Source organism: Nycticebus coucang, chromosome 9 (assembly GCF_027406575.1).
Source record: "Nycticebus coucang isolate mNycCou1 chromosome 9, mNycCou1.pri, whole genome shotgun sequence".
Lineage (NCBI taxonomy): Eukaryota > Metazoa > Chordata > Mammalia > Primates > Lorisidae > Nycticebus > Nycticebus coucang.
In genome coordinates this window covers 135,151,545-135,168,935 of record NC_069788.1, presented here as the reverse complement: position 1 = coordinate 135,168,935, position 17,391 = coordinate 135,151,545, and the positions used below count along the sequence as shown (strand labels likewise).

General features: G+C 40.6%; 1 protein-coding gene and 1 pseudogene across 1 annotated transcript in view; both read right to left on the bottom strand.

The window, feature by feature from the left end:
* The window catches only part of LOC128593309 (leucine-rich repeat-containing protein 37B-like), a 65,440-nt gene that overhangs the window by 21,275 nt on the left and 26,774 nt on the right, over positions 1 to 17,391 (bottom strand). Inside the window, exons 2-5 of the mRNA XM_053601229.1 lie at positions 15,373 to 15,444; positions 11,937 to 12,008; positions 7,031 to 7,102; positions 6,291 to 6,371 (exon numbers count right to left, since the gene is read on the bottom strand). Coding sequence (XP_053457204.1) covers positions 6,291 to 6,371; positions 7,031 to 7,102; positions 11,937 to 12,008; positions 15,373 to 15,444 — 297 coding nt within the window. The remainder of the gene's footprint in view (positions 1 to 6,290; positions 6,372 to 7,030; positions 7,103 to 11,936; positions 12,009 to 15,372; positions 15,445 to 17,391) is intronic.
* LOC128593837 (calcineurin subunit B type 1-like) lies at positions 2,296 to 2,858 on the bottom strand (annotated as a pseudogene).

The following is a 17,391-nucleotide window of genomic DNA, read 5'->3' as shown; positions in this document are numbered from 1 at the left end:
TATGAACTTTTCTAAAGATCCCACAACATGATGTACCATGCAGAAGAAAAACTAAACATTCAACATAAACCACCCCTCCCCTACCCAACCCACACACAAACTAAAACAAGAAAGAAAGAAAAGGAAACAAACCCATTCCCCAGTAAGGAAATAATGTCTGCACTATTTTTCTGTAACGCCAGCCAAGATATGCACAAGCAAGAGAAATAGAAAGCATTTGCTAAAATATTTGTAACAAATACTAACGTACAAAAAATTCACAAAAGACCAGGTTCCCCCTTGAAGCAGAGCACATGGCAGTTGACACTGGAACAGATTAAACCACTGGCTGGGATTATAAAGCAGAGGAAGATGTTACACGAAGTGGAGATTTTCAGTTTGAATATTAACATTTCCAAAGTTTGGCAACATTGTCTTTTAAAATTATGCAAATTATGTAAACAAGAGGTACATTTTAAATTGATCTACATGCAAAATTCCATGTCATGCAGGGACACCAAGCACCGGGATTTTTCTCTCACAGGCAGAGCCCATGATGTGCAGCACTCAGTTGAAGGAACAGCCAAGGCAGGAGGTGCACTCAGCTTAAGATTCAGTCACCTCTGGGCGGCGCCTGTGCCTCAGCTGGTAGGGCGCCCGCCCCATATGGCGAGGATGGCGGGTTCAAACCTGGCCCCAGCCAAACTGGGCCAAACTGCAATAACAAAAAAAATAGCCAGGCATTGTGTTGGGTGCCTATAGTCCCAGCTACTTGGGAGGCTGAGGCAAAAGAATCGCTTAAGCCCAGGAGTTGGAGGTTGCTGTGAGCTATGTGACGCCACGGCACTCTACCAGGGTGATAAAGTGAGACTCTATCTCTACCAAAAAAAAAAAAAAAAAAGATTCAGTCAACTCGTTCAACCTGCCCTTTTCCACTCATGATTATAAAACCAATTTTTATAGAATAACTATATCAGGAAATACTGTCATACAAAGCTAACCAAAATGTTTTTCTTTCAGCCAATAGTACCTTTGCAGAAAAGGGAAGGGATAACATCAAGTGGTAGAACAGGATATACTACTTTTATATCACACACATCTATTAAGTTATTACCCATTACCAATTATATGGGCAAATCAAGGAAAACCATTATGCATTCTCTATGCCTTACAGTAAAGAGAGGTACAAATTTGAATAGAATTTTGCTCTTCTGTGACATATAATTAGCAAGATTTCTCCCATTTTAATCACAAATATATATGGGTGTTTAGTACATATATGCACATTAAATGTTCCCAGTTTTTATTTGCTGCAAGTCTTTTGAAACATAAAGGGAAATTCATGGTTCAAACACAAGTTTAATGACAAATTATCCATTTACTGAAACAGATGGATATCCAAAGCAGTTACACGATTATTTCAGGTATTCTTCAGTAAGTAATGCATATAATAAATCATGACTGCCTAAGCTAGCTTCTGGCCTTTATGTATAAAATCACAACTGGTAACTTACACTTACTCAGGGACATTCAATAAATGCAATGGCTCCTAGTTGTAAAGTAACAGAATGAAGCAGCCATAAGCACTGTGCAGTTATCACGTGCACACAAGAACTAGCTCTTGGCAGTAGCGCTGAACTATACTTTCTCCTCAAGGAGAGGCATATTAAAAGCTGCTCAGCAGTGAGACGTAGTCCCTGGAAATATATTCTTAAGTATAAATAAAGTTACAGACTCCTTTGTTACAAAAATGTAATTAAGGTAAATAATAAGACATGAACAAATGCTTTGTCAATCTCTCAAAGGAGAAAGCACAGGAAAAGGAAAACAGCTGGCCTAACACCGGGCTCAAATTGTACAATCTCCTATCTATATATAAAACTGTGTGAAATAAAAACATAAACAAACAAACAAAAAAAAACTGTGTGAAATAAAAGGATGTTTTATGTTCTGCTTGACACTTTTACTCTATTTTGTTTCTGAATCAAAGTATATTAAAGCCAACATACTACATACATAGAAAGCTACATATATCACATATAAATATTTACATATGTATATATACTTTCTTGTTATAAAACATGAAGAAAAATAAATTAAAAACCCAACCCCTTCCCTTTCTCCACCACACTGATATGCTCTTTTCATGTTGCTGTTCTTCAGACTTTAAAGTGCTACACTGAGTTATTCAGAGAGTAAGAGTTCAATAACACTTGGTTGGCTTCATGAGGCTCATGTTGGAAAACGTGGCTTCAGAGAGAAAAATGCTTCCATTTGAATACACAGAGAGCATTGCTGGGCATCTTGAGCAGATCTTCAGAGATGGATAAGAAAGCAGAAGTGTTGGGTGGTACTCTTTAAAAAGAGCCACACATCTACCACCATCTTTTTGTGGATGTCTAGGCCACCTACAATAGCACAGAATTCTTCAAAGGATATTCTTCCATCTCCATCCTTATCTGCATTTATTATGGTTTTGTCTACGATTTGCTGTAACTGTGTATCTTTCAGATTGTTCCCCACCATCATCTTCAACACCTGGAAGAGTTCTCCATTGGAAATCTAGCCATCCTTATCCATGTCATAGATAGGAAAAGCAAACCTTAACTTCTGCTCCTTATCTCCTTTGACACTGAACTGAGAGACTCCCTCGATAAATTCTTTGAAATCTACTTCTCCATTCCCATCTGTGTCGAATCTATCTATTACTCGCTGTACTAAAGAATTCTGTTGTAACTCAGGCAGAGACATGAACTCTTCCACACTCAAAGAACCAAAACTGTCAAATCAAGCTTATTAAATCTTTTTCCTAACGTTTTAATTTCATCTGCACCAGAGTTTGAGCACATTTCCAAAGGATGACTTGCCTCATTTCCCATTTTGCTCGGCGGGTCGGAGGCTCGCTGGAGTGGAGAAGTGTCGGCGCTGAGACGGGCTCCAGGCCAAGGAGGCCCAGCTGCGGCCCCGTGTGGCCTGCGGGGAGGGGGTGGCGTTTGGGGGAGGGGAGGAGGAGTTGCAGGGCCCACGCGGCCTGGTGACTGGGCACGCGAGTGACCGGGCAGGGCGGGGTGGAAGAAATTAAGGTCGAGATTCACAGACGAGAGCGCGGGAGGAAGAGACGGCGACAGGGAGGAGAGGCAGACAGGCAGAAAAGAGGGGCAGAGGGCTGGGTGGCCCGGGGCTGCAGCCGCACGCTCACGCTGGAGGCTCTTGCTGACCGCAACCTCAGGCGCGACAAAGGCGGAGGGCGGGAGAGGGAGGGGAGGGCCGAGCGCAGCAGCCGCGGGGCGGAGGTGGGGGGCGCGCGCGGGCCGGCGGCGGGGGCGGGGCTTCCGGGAGCTCCGTTCATCCGGGACCCGCGTGCCCGGCTCGGCTGCGGCAGGTGAGGCCTTCTAAGGAGCTGTGGTTTGTAAGATTTTATTTTAGTTCACAACTCCCCTTTTGGCCAAGATCCGCCAGAGGCAGCATCGATGGTCAAACTCTTACTTTGTTCTATTCGTTGCCAGTGAAAGGTGTAAGCGGAGATGAGATGACACCACAGCACTCTACCAAGGGGCGACAAAGTAAGATTCTGTCTCAAAAAAAATAATAATAATAATAACTAAAAATAAAATCTTAAGGCTCCCCCCTCCAGCTGACTAATTGGACCCCCCTCTTGGCCAAAGGGCTGAGTTGCTAGCCCTAAGAGCGGAAGTCAGAAATGCCTCATCAAGCCCCCTCCCTTCTGGGAGACTCATTAACAGGCCTGAGGCTATAGAAGACAAACCTGTAGGTCCTCTGCTTACTTAACAGTTCACTGGAGTCTAGGTATCTGTCAGGTGTGTTGTCTCTAACTAACAGATGTCCTTAACTTAAAGGATCCCAAGCCTTTAGCCCCGGGGTCCTCAAACTGCGGCCCGCGGGCCACATGAGGCCATGTGATTGTATTTGTTCCTGTTTTGTATTTTTACTTCAAAATAAAATTTGTGCAGTGTGCATAGGAATTTGTTCATAGTTTTTTTTTTTTTTTTTTTGAACTATAGTCTGGCCCTCCAACGGTCTGAGGGACAGTGAATTGGCCTCCTGTTTAAAAAGTTTGAGGACGCCTGCTTTAGACAAAGCTTCATTTCTTTAACAAATTACAAATCAAAGAGTTTTAAAACCCACCTATAACCTGTAAACCTCCATTTTCAGATGTCCCACCTTTTTAGGCCAAACCAACTTACACCCTGCCTTGTATTGATTTATGACTTTACATGCAATTCCTGTCTCCCTGAATTGAATAGAAGAAAACTAATCCAGTCACAGTCAGTCCACTTGCTCAAGGTTTCTTGGGCATGGGTCCAGGCCATGGTCCTCAAATTCAGTTCTTAGAATAGACCTCTTCAAATTATTTTACAGAGTTTGCCTTCTCTTCTGTTGACAATGTTCAGTGAAGGTGGTGAGTTCAATACATTCGTACTGATGCCATCTAAATCTCTTGGTGGAGGGATCTAATGAATCTGGTTCTTTGGTGTGAGGGCAAAAGAAAAACAGACCCTTGTGTTCTTCCTCTATGCAAGGCATCAGTAAATTAACAAGGGAAGAGAAGAGGTCCCTATAAGACCAGCCTCTGTAGAAACTGTTAATCAGTTCCACACACACCCTAAACCCCTCCCTCTAACCCAAAATGAATGGTGTGAAATTAGACTTCCAAACCTCAAGACAGGTGGACAGTCTTTTCCAAAGTCAAGTTTAGAAGAGGATCATCACCTTGAGTCTAAAATTTCCTTCAGGCCATAGATCATATATACCTACCATGATCTGCTTGTGTCACAGAGAAATTATTGAATTTTGAGCTGAAAGAAAATAAAACCTACATAGCTTTTTTTTTTTTTTTTTGAGACAAAGTCTTGCTTTGTTGCCCTTTGTAGAGTGCCATAGCAAGACAGCTCATAGCAACCTCAAATACTTGGTCTCAAGTGGTCCTCTTTCCTCAGCCTCCCAAGTAGCTGGGACTACAGGTGTCCACCACAACACCTTGCTATTTTTTTCTTTTTTGGAGAGAGGGTCTCATTCTTGCTCAAGCTAGTCTCGGACTCCTGAGCTCAAGAAATCCACCTGCCTCAGCCTCCTAGAGTGCGAGGACTACAGTTGTGAGCTACTGTGCCTGGCCCCTCTACATTACTTGTTGAAGGGTTGTCAGGAAAGCAAGTATATGGAATTAGGCTAAAGTAATGTATTTTCTTTCTGAACATTTTTTGCACTATAGCTTAACATGAACACCATTTTCCCCCACAGTGCAAAGATGCCCACAGATCATTCTTCACAGGTATGTATTTTTAAGAAAAAATAAGGTTTGGTGTGACAGGGAGAGAAGTGCCCTATGGCAGATTTTCTGGAATTCTTTCTGCTTTACCATTTATTTATTATTATTATTTTTTTTTTTTTTTTGGCCGGGGGCTGGGTTTGCACACGCCACCTCCAGCATATGGGGCCGGCGCCCTACTCCTTTGAGCCACAGGCGCCACCCTGGTTTACCATTTAAAAGAAACTGACTCTGGGTGGCACCAGTGGCTCAGTGCGTAGGGCACGGGCCCCATACACCAAGGGTGGCGGGTTCAAACCCAGCCCCGGCCAAACTGCAACAAAAATAAAGAGCCAGGCGTTGTGGCGTGGGCCTGTCGTCTCAGGTACTTGGGAGGCTGAGGCAAGACAATCACCTAAACTCAGGAGTTGGAGGTTGCTGTGAGCAGTGTGATGCCACAGCACTCTACCGAGGGCAATAAAGTAAGACTCTGTCTCTACCAAAAAATAAATAAATAAATAGAAAACAAAAAGAAACTGACGCCGAGAAAACATCCTTCCCCTTTTGCACCCTGGAGGACTTTGTGTTACGCTTCCTTCTTTGTGGCTGTATGCTGTATACATTTCAGCGGTTAGAAACTGTACATGAGTAGGAATCAAAGTTATATTCAAACGTAGGATTTCAAGGACAATTCACAAATCAAAGCAGCATTGCTAGGGCTCCCAAGACAATGCTAATTTGAGCATTACTTGCTTGACATCTTTTATCACCCATACCAAAGATCATTTCTAGGGAAAGCAGAGCTTGTCATATGGAAGTTACACAAGTCTCCTGGCCCCTTTGTCCCTTAGTTTCCTCACCTGAAAAAAATGGATGGATCCTTTCTCTGAAATATAAATATAACTTTAAAAAAAATTAAAACAGAAAAATTGGATAGATCTTAAGATATGCTATTCAGAGTTCATAATGAGCTTATACCTAGTTAACTGATAACTGAATGATGCTTTTACACATAGCTTTTTATGTGTTCATCTATTTAACTTACACCTTGTGTAAAAATTGCATTCCATGCCACGCCTGAAACGTTCCGAAGCTCAGTTCAGTGATTAAATTGCAACCAAGATTTCTACAAAAAACAACAAGAAAAAGGAAAGACATAAGCCGATAAAGAAGAAAAGATATTCTTTCAGAGCATTTATCATTTGGCAGTGATTCTAACTTATATATGACAAAACATAACCTCAGTACTTTCTCCGTACATGAAGGAAATTTTGCTGTAGAAGATATTGGCTCATGATTTATACTTTCCTATTTACTATACATGCAATGTGTAGATACAAACCAGTGAATGCTCAGCCAATACTTGTGTTAAGAGATCTTTATTTCTCTACGACAGAGTTTTGCAACTTCAGTGCTATTGATATATTAGCTGTATAATTCTTTGGGGGATTTGTCCTGTACATTGTAGGTCAACAACATTCCTGGCTTCTGCCCACCAGGTGTCAGTAACATACCCACAGTTGTGACAACTGAAAATGTCTCCAGGCATTGCCAAATGTCGTCTGGGTACAAAATCCCACTAGTTGAGACCATTGTTCTATTATGATCCCCTCTGATCTGTGTAATAATTGTCACACTAATCTTTGCTAGAGATTAAATGAATTTGCTATATAATTTCAGTAACTTTCTACTAGTAAAATTTTAATCATATTTCAAAATGAATAGCAGAGGGTTTATAAGCTTAATAAAAGTTCCAAATGTAATGAAGTTCTATTTGTAACTTACACATACTGCAGAAATGGTAGTGATTCAAAGGTACGTCTTTCAATAAATTGGATTTTATTGCAGGATAAATCTCTAGAAAAAGTGAAAGGAAGACATTGCCTTGATTCGATACCAAATTAGTAGGAACAACTAGTAGAGTTTAGAATGATAATAATGAATATGTAGCTTTTGTCTACATTCTAAACTTTTGGACTTGTATTTGAACTTTCCATAGCCTCCTAATACTCCCTGTATTTCATGATTTTCACCAATAAAATATGCAACTGTAGATCTTAAAAGATTTTGGATGTAATCTTTCCCTGGGCAGCAGGAGACTTGATTAAACAACCTTTTTTAGCCTCATCAAATTCTAGATTAGAAGCTTCAAGTTTTTATTTTTCTATATAATTTCTAATATGAAAAGGAATAACCTCACTTTTACACCTTTCTGGTTTAATTCTGTTTTTCTAAGCTACTTCAATACCAAAAGAGATAAAAGCTATCCCTTCACATCCTTTGAAAGGAAGTTACCCTTCTAATTAATACGTAACTTTGAACTAATTCAGAATTATACCATATTAATAGAAATTCATTTTGGTTTTATATTGCCTTAATATTCCATGAAAGCAGTTTTTTCGGTGGTACAGTGATGGGACGTACCAAAAGGCAACACGGAACTGGATTTTTATTTGAAAACACCCGTTAACTATAGTTGACTATTTCTCTTGACTCCAGTTTATCCCTCGCTCTTCACCTGGCTGTTGTCACTCTGTTCTGACTGGTATCTCTTCCTTCTAAACCAGTGGTTTTCAACCTGTGGGTCGCGACCCACAGGAACTGTGTATTAAAGGGCCGCGGCATGAGGAAGGTTGAGAACCATTGTTCTAAACTATCCTGCACACAATTGACCAGATGAACTCTCCAGAAGTGATTCTCAAGGACCAGCATATAGGAATTTATGAAAGATGCAAATCCTTGGCCTTACTCTAAACTGACTGAATCAGTAGCTGTGGAGTTGTAGTCCATAACCAAGGCCTAACAAGACCTCCAAGTGCTTGTGGTGCAGACTTAAGATGGGCGTAAAGCATGGTGGTATAGCATGGTTCCCTGCGATGGCTTTTGCTTGGCATTCAAAGCCCTAGAAAGTCTGGCTCCAGTCTCCTACTCTCTCTCCTTGCACTCTACAGGTACTCAAAGCATTCCTCAAATACTTTGCTGTATTTTGCCTTTCTCCCATTTCCCTTTTCCAAGTTTAGAGTATTTCCCCCAAAATCTGTCCCAGGAAATCTGTCTAAGGATATCTGATGGCCTTCTGATAGATCCTGTTCTAGCAGCATTGCTCTAGGAACATCTTCTCTGATCCAAACTCAAGTCTTTTCTCCTCCTTCTGTGCTCCAGAAGCAGTTTGTCCCTCTTAGTGCCCATAGCTATGTCTTCTTTTCAATGTAGTTATTTTTGCTCCCATTTCTTTTAAGTATAAACTCCTTGAAAGCAGGGATTAGGTCTTGCTCATCTGCAAGCCCACTGTGTTTAAAATTGACACATGAGAATACAGTAGAACCTCTCTAAGCTGATCACTTACTGGACTATAACAAACCAGGCAACATACAGTGGTGGTCGGCATAAGGAACTTCCACTGAGCACATGTGGCGCATGTCTGGTCTGTGAAAATGAGGTAAAATTATGGAGGTGGTCAACCATGGAGGTTCTACTGTATTTATAAAATGAGTGAAAAGCTGAGAACGAGGAGAAGAAGAAAAAAAACTATTTTAAAAGAAATGCAATTTTATTACTTTGTATCCTTCTTCTGGGCCTTTGCAACCAGCCCTTTGTCATCCTCTTAGTGCTTCTGGCGTTATGGTTGATGCTTACATGTTTGTTTCCCCTGTGAAATGTTAAGTTCTTAGAAGGGTAGGAATCCTGTCTTACTCATCTCTCTGACTCTAATATTAGGCAAAGTGGTTGGCATATTCTCTTTGTTTTTTTAATTGGTTGGCATTTTTTAAATGAATGAGAATATATCCTAACATGAAAGATTAGCTTACAAAATATGCATATTTCATTGTGGAAGTAAGGAAGGGCCTACTCCATTGAGCAATTACGTCATTTCCTTTTTTTCCGAAATGTGGCAGAGGTGCCTAAGAAGACCAGTACCAAAGTGGTCATGCCTTTAAGGCCTAGAAGGTTAGATCATTCAAAGGACTATTTTTAGTGTCATGTACCTACTTCCCTTAAGTCTTCTACATTTGAAAGAAGAATCTATTTGCTAAAGAGCAACATTAGTGAGCTTAATAAAGATTAATGATGTACACACTAATTTTTTTTTTTTTGTAGAGACAGAGTCTCACTGTACCGCCCTCGGGTGGAGTGCCGTGGCGTCACACGGCTCAAAGCAACCTCTAACTCTTGGGCTTACGCGATTCTCTTGCCTCAGCCTCCCGAGCAGCTGGGACTACAGGCGCCCGCCACAACGCCCGGCTATTTTTTCTTTTTGTTGCAGTTTGGCCGGGGCCAGGTTTGAACCCGCCACCCTTGGCATATGGGGCCGGCGCCCTACTCACTGAGCCACAGGTGCCGCCCGATGTACACACTTCTTGACCACACTTCTTTGCCGTGGGAAAAGGATAAAACTCAGACTTTCATAGCAAGGGATATAGTATCTTCTTAGAAATAAATACTATGCAAGTATTTATTGGCGGGTTCAAACCTGGCCCCGGCCAAACTGCAACAAAAAGAAAAAATAGCCGGGCGTTGTGGCGGGCGCCTGTAGTCCCAGCTGCTCGGGAGGCTGAGGCAAGAGAATCGCGTAAGCCCAAGAGTTAGAGGTTGCTTTGAGCCGTGTGACGCCGCGGCACTCCACCCGAGGGCGGTACAGTGAGACTCTGTCTCTACAAAAAAAAAAAAAAAAATTAGTGTGTACATCATTAATCTTTAGAAATAAATACTATGCAAGTATTCCCTCCTTGGCAATAAGGCAGGAGAAATTTTCATTTTGTAATTTGGGAAGAATTAGGAGCATTGGTAATATGCTTATTCATTGTAAACATTTCTAGCTATACCATTTAACCATAATTTAAACAACTTTTTTTTTTCTTTTTGAGGCAAAGTCTCATTCTGTTGCATCAGGCCAGAGTGCCATGGTGTCAGCCTAGCTCACAGCAACCTCAGACACCTGAGCTCCAAGCTATCCTCCTACCTCAGCCTCCCGAGTAGCTGGGACTATGAGCACCCACCATAATGTTTGGATAATTTTTCTAATTTTTAGTAGATACAGGGTCTCACTCTCAATTAGGCTGCACTTGAACACATGAGCTCAAGGGATCCTCCTACCCTGGACTCCCAGAGTGCTAGGATTACAGGTGGGAGCCACTGCACCTGTCCTTTTTTTTTTTTTTTTTTGTAGAGACAGAGTCTCACTGTCCCGCCCTCAGGTAGAGTGCCGTGGTGTCACACAGCTCACAGCAACCTCTAACTCTTGGGCTTACGCGATTCTCTTGCCTCAGCCTCCCGAGTAGCTGGGACTACAGGCGCCCGCCACAACACCCGGCTATTTTTTTGTTGCAGTTTGGCCGGGGCTGGGTTTGAACCCGCCACCCTCGGCATATGGGGCTGGCGCCCTACTCATTGAGCCACAGGCGCCACCCTGCACCTGTCCTTAAACAACTATTTTCAATAAGAATATAGTAATTTCTGCTATGAAATCCTCACTGCCAGCCTATTCTCTTAAATATATATATATTTACTATATGATTAAATTAAATCGTATCTATATGATTTTAATATAATGTTCTTATATTAAATATTTAATATTCTTTAATATTTTATATTTTTAAATATATTTATTCTTTATAATTCATCTGCTTATTTAATAGTTAAATGTTAATTTAATTTAGATTAAATTATCAAAAAATTCTGGATTAATGGCATTCAAACTAGTGTAGATGGTCTATATTTTCCTTTCCTTTCCTTTGAGCAACAACTTAAAGTTTAATTCTTCTCATGCTACTAAACCAACTTTTTCAAATCCTTTTCCTTTCTTTCTTTTTCTTTTTTTTTGCATTTTTTTCTCCAGGGCTGGGTTTGAACCCACACCTCCAGCACCTAGGGCTGGCACTCTACTCCTTTGAGCCACAGGCGCCACCCAAATTTAGCCTTTTCCTGAAGGCTAAATAGTAATATTTCAGGCTTTGTAGGTCACATATGGTCTCTGTTGCATATTCTTGTCTTTCTTTTTCTTTTACAGACCCTTTCAAAATGTAAAAAGCATTCTTAACTTACAGGCTGTAAATAAAAACAGACTGTGGATTAGATTTGCTCTATGGGGTGTAGACTAAATATAAATATAAGCAGATGATATATAAAACTTATAAAACAAGGTTCAATGGGTGTCAATAATTGCTCAGATGTTATTTACCACTTTTTCCTTATAAGCAAAGTTTTTTTCTATCCGTATTTTATCTATATGATTTTTTTTTTTTAATAGAGACAGAGTCTCACTTTATGGCCCTCAGTAGAGTGCCGTGGCGTCACACAGCTCACAGCAACCTCCAACTCCTGGGCTTAAGCGATTCTCTTGCCTCAGCCTCCCGAGTAGCTGGGACTACAGGCGCCCGCCACAACGCCCGGCTATTTTTTTTTGTTGCAGTTCGGCGGGGCCGGGTTTGAACCCGCCACCCTCGGTATATGGGGCCGGCGCCTTACCGACTGAGCCACAGGTGCCGCCCAGTATTTTATCTATATGATTTTTAAAACTAAAAATGCACAGAGATGGGCTAGAGACGGGCTAAAACTCTACACGGATTTAGAGAACTGCAGCATTTTATTGATGAAAGAAGTTTTAGAGATTATCTAATTTGAACCCCTTATTCACTTTACAGATCATATCACTAAAAGCTCATAAATAAATATGATTAACTAACTAACTTACAAATACTGGAGGGATAGCAGGCCTTCAAATGAATCTTTATGTAATTCGGTCAAATGATTTTCACTGAGAATTCTGAAAAAGGATAAGGTTATTTGTTATTTCTTTTTTAAGATTTTATTATTGTTTCGGGTTAATCTGAGGGCACAAAGAAATAGGTTACAATGTTTGCATTAGTTAGGTAGAGTTCCTCTTATAATTGTGTACTGCCCCCAAGAAGTGTGCCATACACTCGAACATTGGGCCCATTGAGTGGGAGCACCTCCATCCTCCTCCTTCCCCTCTCCCTGCTCCCTCTTTCCCCATCCCAGACCTTGAATTGATTTGAGTTTTTCTCTTATGTGGGAATGTATCAGATTATCTACTGGCCTCATGTTAGTATTGAGTACATTGGATTCTTGCTTCTCCACTCTGTGATACTTTACTAAGAAGAATGTGTTTCAATTCCATCCAGATTAATACAAAAGATGTAATGTCCCCATCTTTTTTAATGGCTGAATAGTATTCCATGGTATACATATGCCACAGTTTGGTATATCCATTCCTGGGTTGGTGGCATTTAGGTTGTTTCCACATTTTGCCAATTGTAAATTGAGCTGCGATAAACAACGTAGTACAAATGTCTTTATGATAGAATGATTTTTTTTCTTCTGGATACATGACTAATAGTGGGATTGAGGAATCAAATGGGAGATCTAATTTGAGTTCTTTGAGGATTCTCCATACTTCTTTCCAAAGAGGTAGAATTAGTTTGCAGTCCCACCAACAGTGTAAAGGAAGAGGTTATTTCTAAATAAAAATGCAAACTATTTGCCATATAGGACTAACTCCTATCTGTGGAGGAAACCTGGGTAATGGTGCCAATTGAATACACTAATTCTTATTTAATTTCAAGGTGGCAACATCTGCTTTGTTTTCATTCAAACCTTTTTCACATTTTCCTTTTTGTGTCCAAATCTCTACACACACACACACACACCTACCCACTATTCCCACCAAATTGTATATTTAATGCCTACTCTCTAGATCACAAAATCCCTGTTAGAACCCAACACTGGTTCTAATCAAGACCAGCAGAACTGCCATTTCCTCATCTCTTTCCCCCCAATTTTTTTTGTTGTTGTTGTTGTTGCTTTTTTTGAGACAGAGCCTCAAGCTGTCATCCTGGGTAGAGTGCTGTGGCGTCACAGCTCACAGCAACCTCCAACTCCTGGGCTTAAGAGATTCTCTTGCCTCAGTCTCCCAAGTAGCTGGGACTACAGGTGCCCGCCACAACTCCCAGTTATTTTTTGGTTGTAGTTGTCATTGTTGTTTGGCAGGCCCAGGCTAGATTTGAACCTGCCAGCTCTGGTGTATGTGTCTGGCGCCTTAGCCGCTTGAGCTACAGGCACCGAGCCCCACAATGTTATTATTAAAGCACCACATGGACCTATGTCAGGTTACAAGTGAAGTCAGTAGGCTCTTCCTCCCATTTAAAAAATGTTTTTTTTTTTTTGAGAAATACAATGTGCATAAAATGCATATAACTTAAATGTTCCGTTTAAATAATTGTAAAGCAGGTACCCATGTAATATCATCATGTCAAGAAAGAGTACCATGAGCATCCAGAAGCTCGTGTGGCCCTTTCCAATCACAACCCTCTCTCTGACCTCTGAAGATAACCACTATATTAACTTTTATAGTAATTTCCTTGTTTTCAAAATATAGTTTTACCTGTTATATGTCAGTCATACACAACATACTTTAGTTTTGCCTCTTCCTGAACTTTATATAAATGGAATCATATTACAAGGGGACAAACTTTAATGGAAAATAAAACGACATCTCTATTTTCAAAAATGAAAACTCAGAGATCACCTATACAAGTTGAACTGATGACACAGAAACTACTACAGTATTTTTCCAAAATAACTTATGTATCTAAATTGACTGCTTTAATAAATTAATAAGAAAATGATAAAAACAATTCAAAAGGAAAATGGATAAAGGACAGAAAACTCAGAAGAAACACAAATGTTCACCAACTTTTAACAAATAAAGGTATTTAAATTCAAGAGTAATCAGAAAAATTCAAATTCAGAGGGTGGCGCCTGTGGCTCAAGGGGTAGGGCGCCGGTCCCATATGCCGGAGGTGGCGGGTTCAAACCCAGCCCCGGCCAAAAACCAAAAAAAAAAAAAAAAAAAAAAGAAAGTTTAGGTAATTTGGGTGGCGCCTGTGGCTCAAGGAATAGGGCGCCGGTCCCATATGCCGGAGGTGGTGGGTTCAGGCCCAGCCCCGGCCAAAAAAAAAAAAATAAAATAAAGTCAAATTCAGACAGGACCCTTTTTGTTCACCCATCATATCAGCAAAGAGTTGGAGAATACTCAGTGGTAAAATGCTGTCATATTCTGTTGAGTATAGTATAAGTTGGCACAACTTTTTGAGGATAATTAAAATTTAATACCTACATTGTCTTCATATCAACCATTCCATTTCTAGATATCTGTTCTACAGAAATATTTGCCCAAGTTTACAAAGAAGCAGCAATGCACCTAACAAGAAAACTGGACATAGGAGGGTGTCGCCTGTGGCTCAGTGAGTAGGGTGCCGGCCCCATATACCGAGGGCGACAGGTTCGAGCCTGGCCCCCACCAAACTGCAACAAAAAAATAGCAGGGCATTGTGGCGGGCGCCTATAGTCCCAGCTACTCAGGATCCTGAGGCAAGAGAATTGCCTAAGCCCAGGAGTTGGAGGTTGCTGTGAGCTGTGATGTCAGGGCACTCTACCGAGGGTGACACAGTAAGACTCTGTCTCTAAAAAAAAAAAAAAGAAAGAAAATTGGACATAATCTAAACATCCATCCATAGGGGAATTATTAAATAATTCATGCCACATCCATAGTATGGAATCCATAATATGGAATGATGCAAGAGTTTAAATGAATAGGGTAACCCTCTAAGTGCTGTGAAAGAAAAATCTAACATGTATCATGAAGTGAAAGAATCAAGTTGTAAGATGTTACCATTTCTATAAAACAAAAAACGTAAGGCCACACAAAAAATTTCTTTTGCTATATGTAAATATGTATGTAGGCAAATACTTGGGAAAAGGTCTGGAAGGATATACACCAAACTTAGGAGTAGTGGTTACCTCAGGGACCAGGCATCAGGGCACAAGGAGGGTTTCCATTATACCTGTTATTTTGTTTTTATATATTAAGAGTATAATGTGTATTACTTACATAATAAAAAATACATTTAAATTGACTCTTTCGTTTAAAGAGAGCCCACCAAATTTAATTTTTAAATAATCATAGAATTATAATCAACAGACATTGATTTGAGATGTGGAGGAAGAAATACCTTTCCTTAAAAGCGTTGACCTCAAAATTCTGGACCAGGAAGGATCTTACAATGCAACTAAGTTTTTGTACTCATATCTGGAGAGAATATACTCACAATTTCTCAGTCCAACGGTATGATTTCCATACATTCTCATCAATGTAAGAAATAGCGTTTCCTTGGAAATTTCTGTGAAGAAACACAGGAGATATTCAAATACAGAAAATACTTCCAGTTTTCTCATTTCCAGAGCTATGAGCTTCCTAGTTTGCACAATTAATCAAGAAATAATGTGGGGATTCCTGGAGATTCCAGGTGTCTCTGCAGCAGCCTCTGTCACCCTGTGACCTGCAGGTACTGGGACATCTTGGGAGCTGGGAAATGATGCACAGCCAGAAAGAAGAAGGCGGAACCGAGGATTCTGAGCAGCGTTTGTCTCTGGAGTTGGGCTCTGAGCTACGGCCTCCTCTTCAGCTGTTCCCTTCCCTGGGGATCCTAAGTGTCTCTGCAGCAGCCTCTGTCACTCTGATTCTGCAGAGAATTGACCTGCAGGACACCGGGACATCCCGGAAGCTGGGAAATGCCCAGAGCTGTCTGAGCAGCTGTCTGCCTGCAGCGCCCAGCATCCCTCCCTCGTGGTGACATTCAAAAGGTCCTCAGGGAAGAATCCAAAGGAGTGTTGACATTCAAGGACATGTCTGTTGAATTCTCTACGGAAGAGTGGGCCTACTTGGACCCTGCTCAGCAGCATTTGTATGGGGAAGTCATGTTAGAGACCTACACAAACCTGTTCTTCCTGGGTCTTACTGTCTCTAAGCCAGAACTCATCACCTGTCTGGAGCAAAGCAAAGAACCCTGGAAGGCGAAGACACACCAAACACTAGTCAAGCACCCAGCTCTATATACTCATTATACTGAAGACTGTTTTCAAGAGTGGGGGACAAATATTTTATTTCCAGAGATGATCCTGACCAGATATCAAAGCTATGGCTCCGAGAATTTAAACTTAACAAAATATTGGGAAAGTGTGTATAAGTGTGATGAGCAGAAAGTAAGTTACAGTGGACTTCACCAGTGATTAACAGCTACCTATGGCAAAGTATTCCAATGTAGTAACTCTTTGAACACCTTCAGACAATTGTTAAATCTCAATGGACAAATAATGATATATACCTTAGAGAAAACTTTTAATTGTAAAAGCTATAGGAAAGCCTCTAACTTCTGGTCACATGTTACAGAACATAAGATCACTCACATTGGAAAAAACAGTCCAAATGCAAAGAAGGTAGCCAAGGTTTTCAGTCTTGCTCAAGATTTGATACTGGAGAGAAACTAGACACGTGTGAAAATGATGGCAAATGTCTTAGCCACAGTTCAAAATATCGTAACCATGAGAATTTTGATACTGGAAGAAAAACCTACAACTAGAAGGAATGTGACAAACTTACCAAGCAACACTCACACGTTTCTGGACAAGAAAAAGAATTGATTCTGCAGAGAAACCTTTCAAATGTGAAGAATGTGGCATAACCTTTAACCAGCACTCTCTCCTCTGTAGACATCAAAGAATTCATTCTGGAGATAAACCCTACAAATGTCAGGAATGTGGCAAAGCCTTTAACAAGTACTCAAACCTTTCTGTACATCAAAGAATTCATTCTGAAGAGAAACCCTATGGATGTGAAGAATGTGGCAAAGCCTTTAAACACCACTCACACCTTTCTAGACATCAAAGAATTCACTCTGGAGAGAAACCCTATAAAGGTCAAGAATGTGGAAAATCCTTTAAGTACTACACAAGCTTTTCTAGACATCAAAGAATTCACTTTGTAGGGAAACACTACAAATGTCAAGAGTGTGGCAAAGCCTTTAACTGTGACTCAAACCTTTCTGTACTTCAAAGAATTTACTTTGGACATAAAACTTACACATTTAGACAATGCACTAAAGCCTTTTTCCTTAGTTAAACTCATAGTGAACATAACAGAATTTCTTGTGGAGAGAAACTCCACAAATGTGAAGAAGGGGGCAAGGCATTTACACTGTACTCAACCCTTTCTGTTCATCAAAGTAGTCATTCTTGAAAGAAACTACAGTGGTCAAAATGTGGCATGGACTTTCATTAGTTTGTGAACA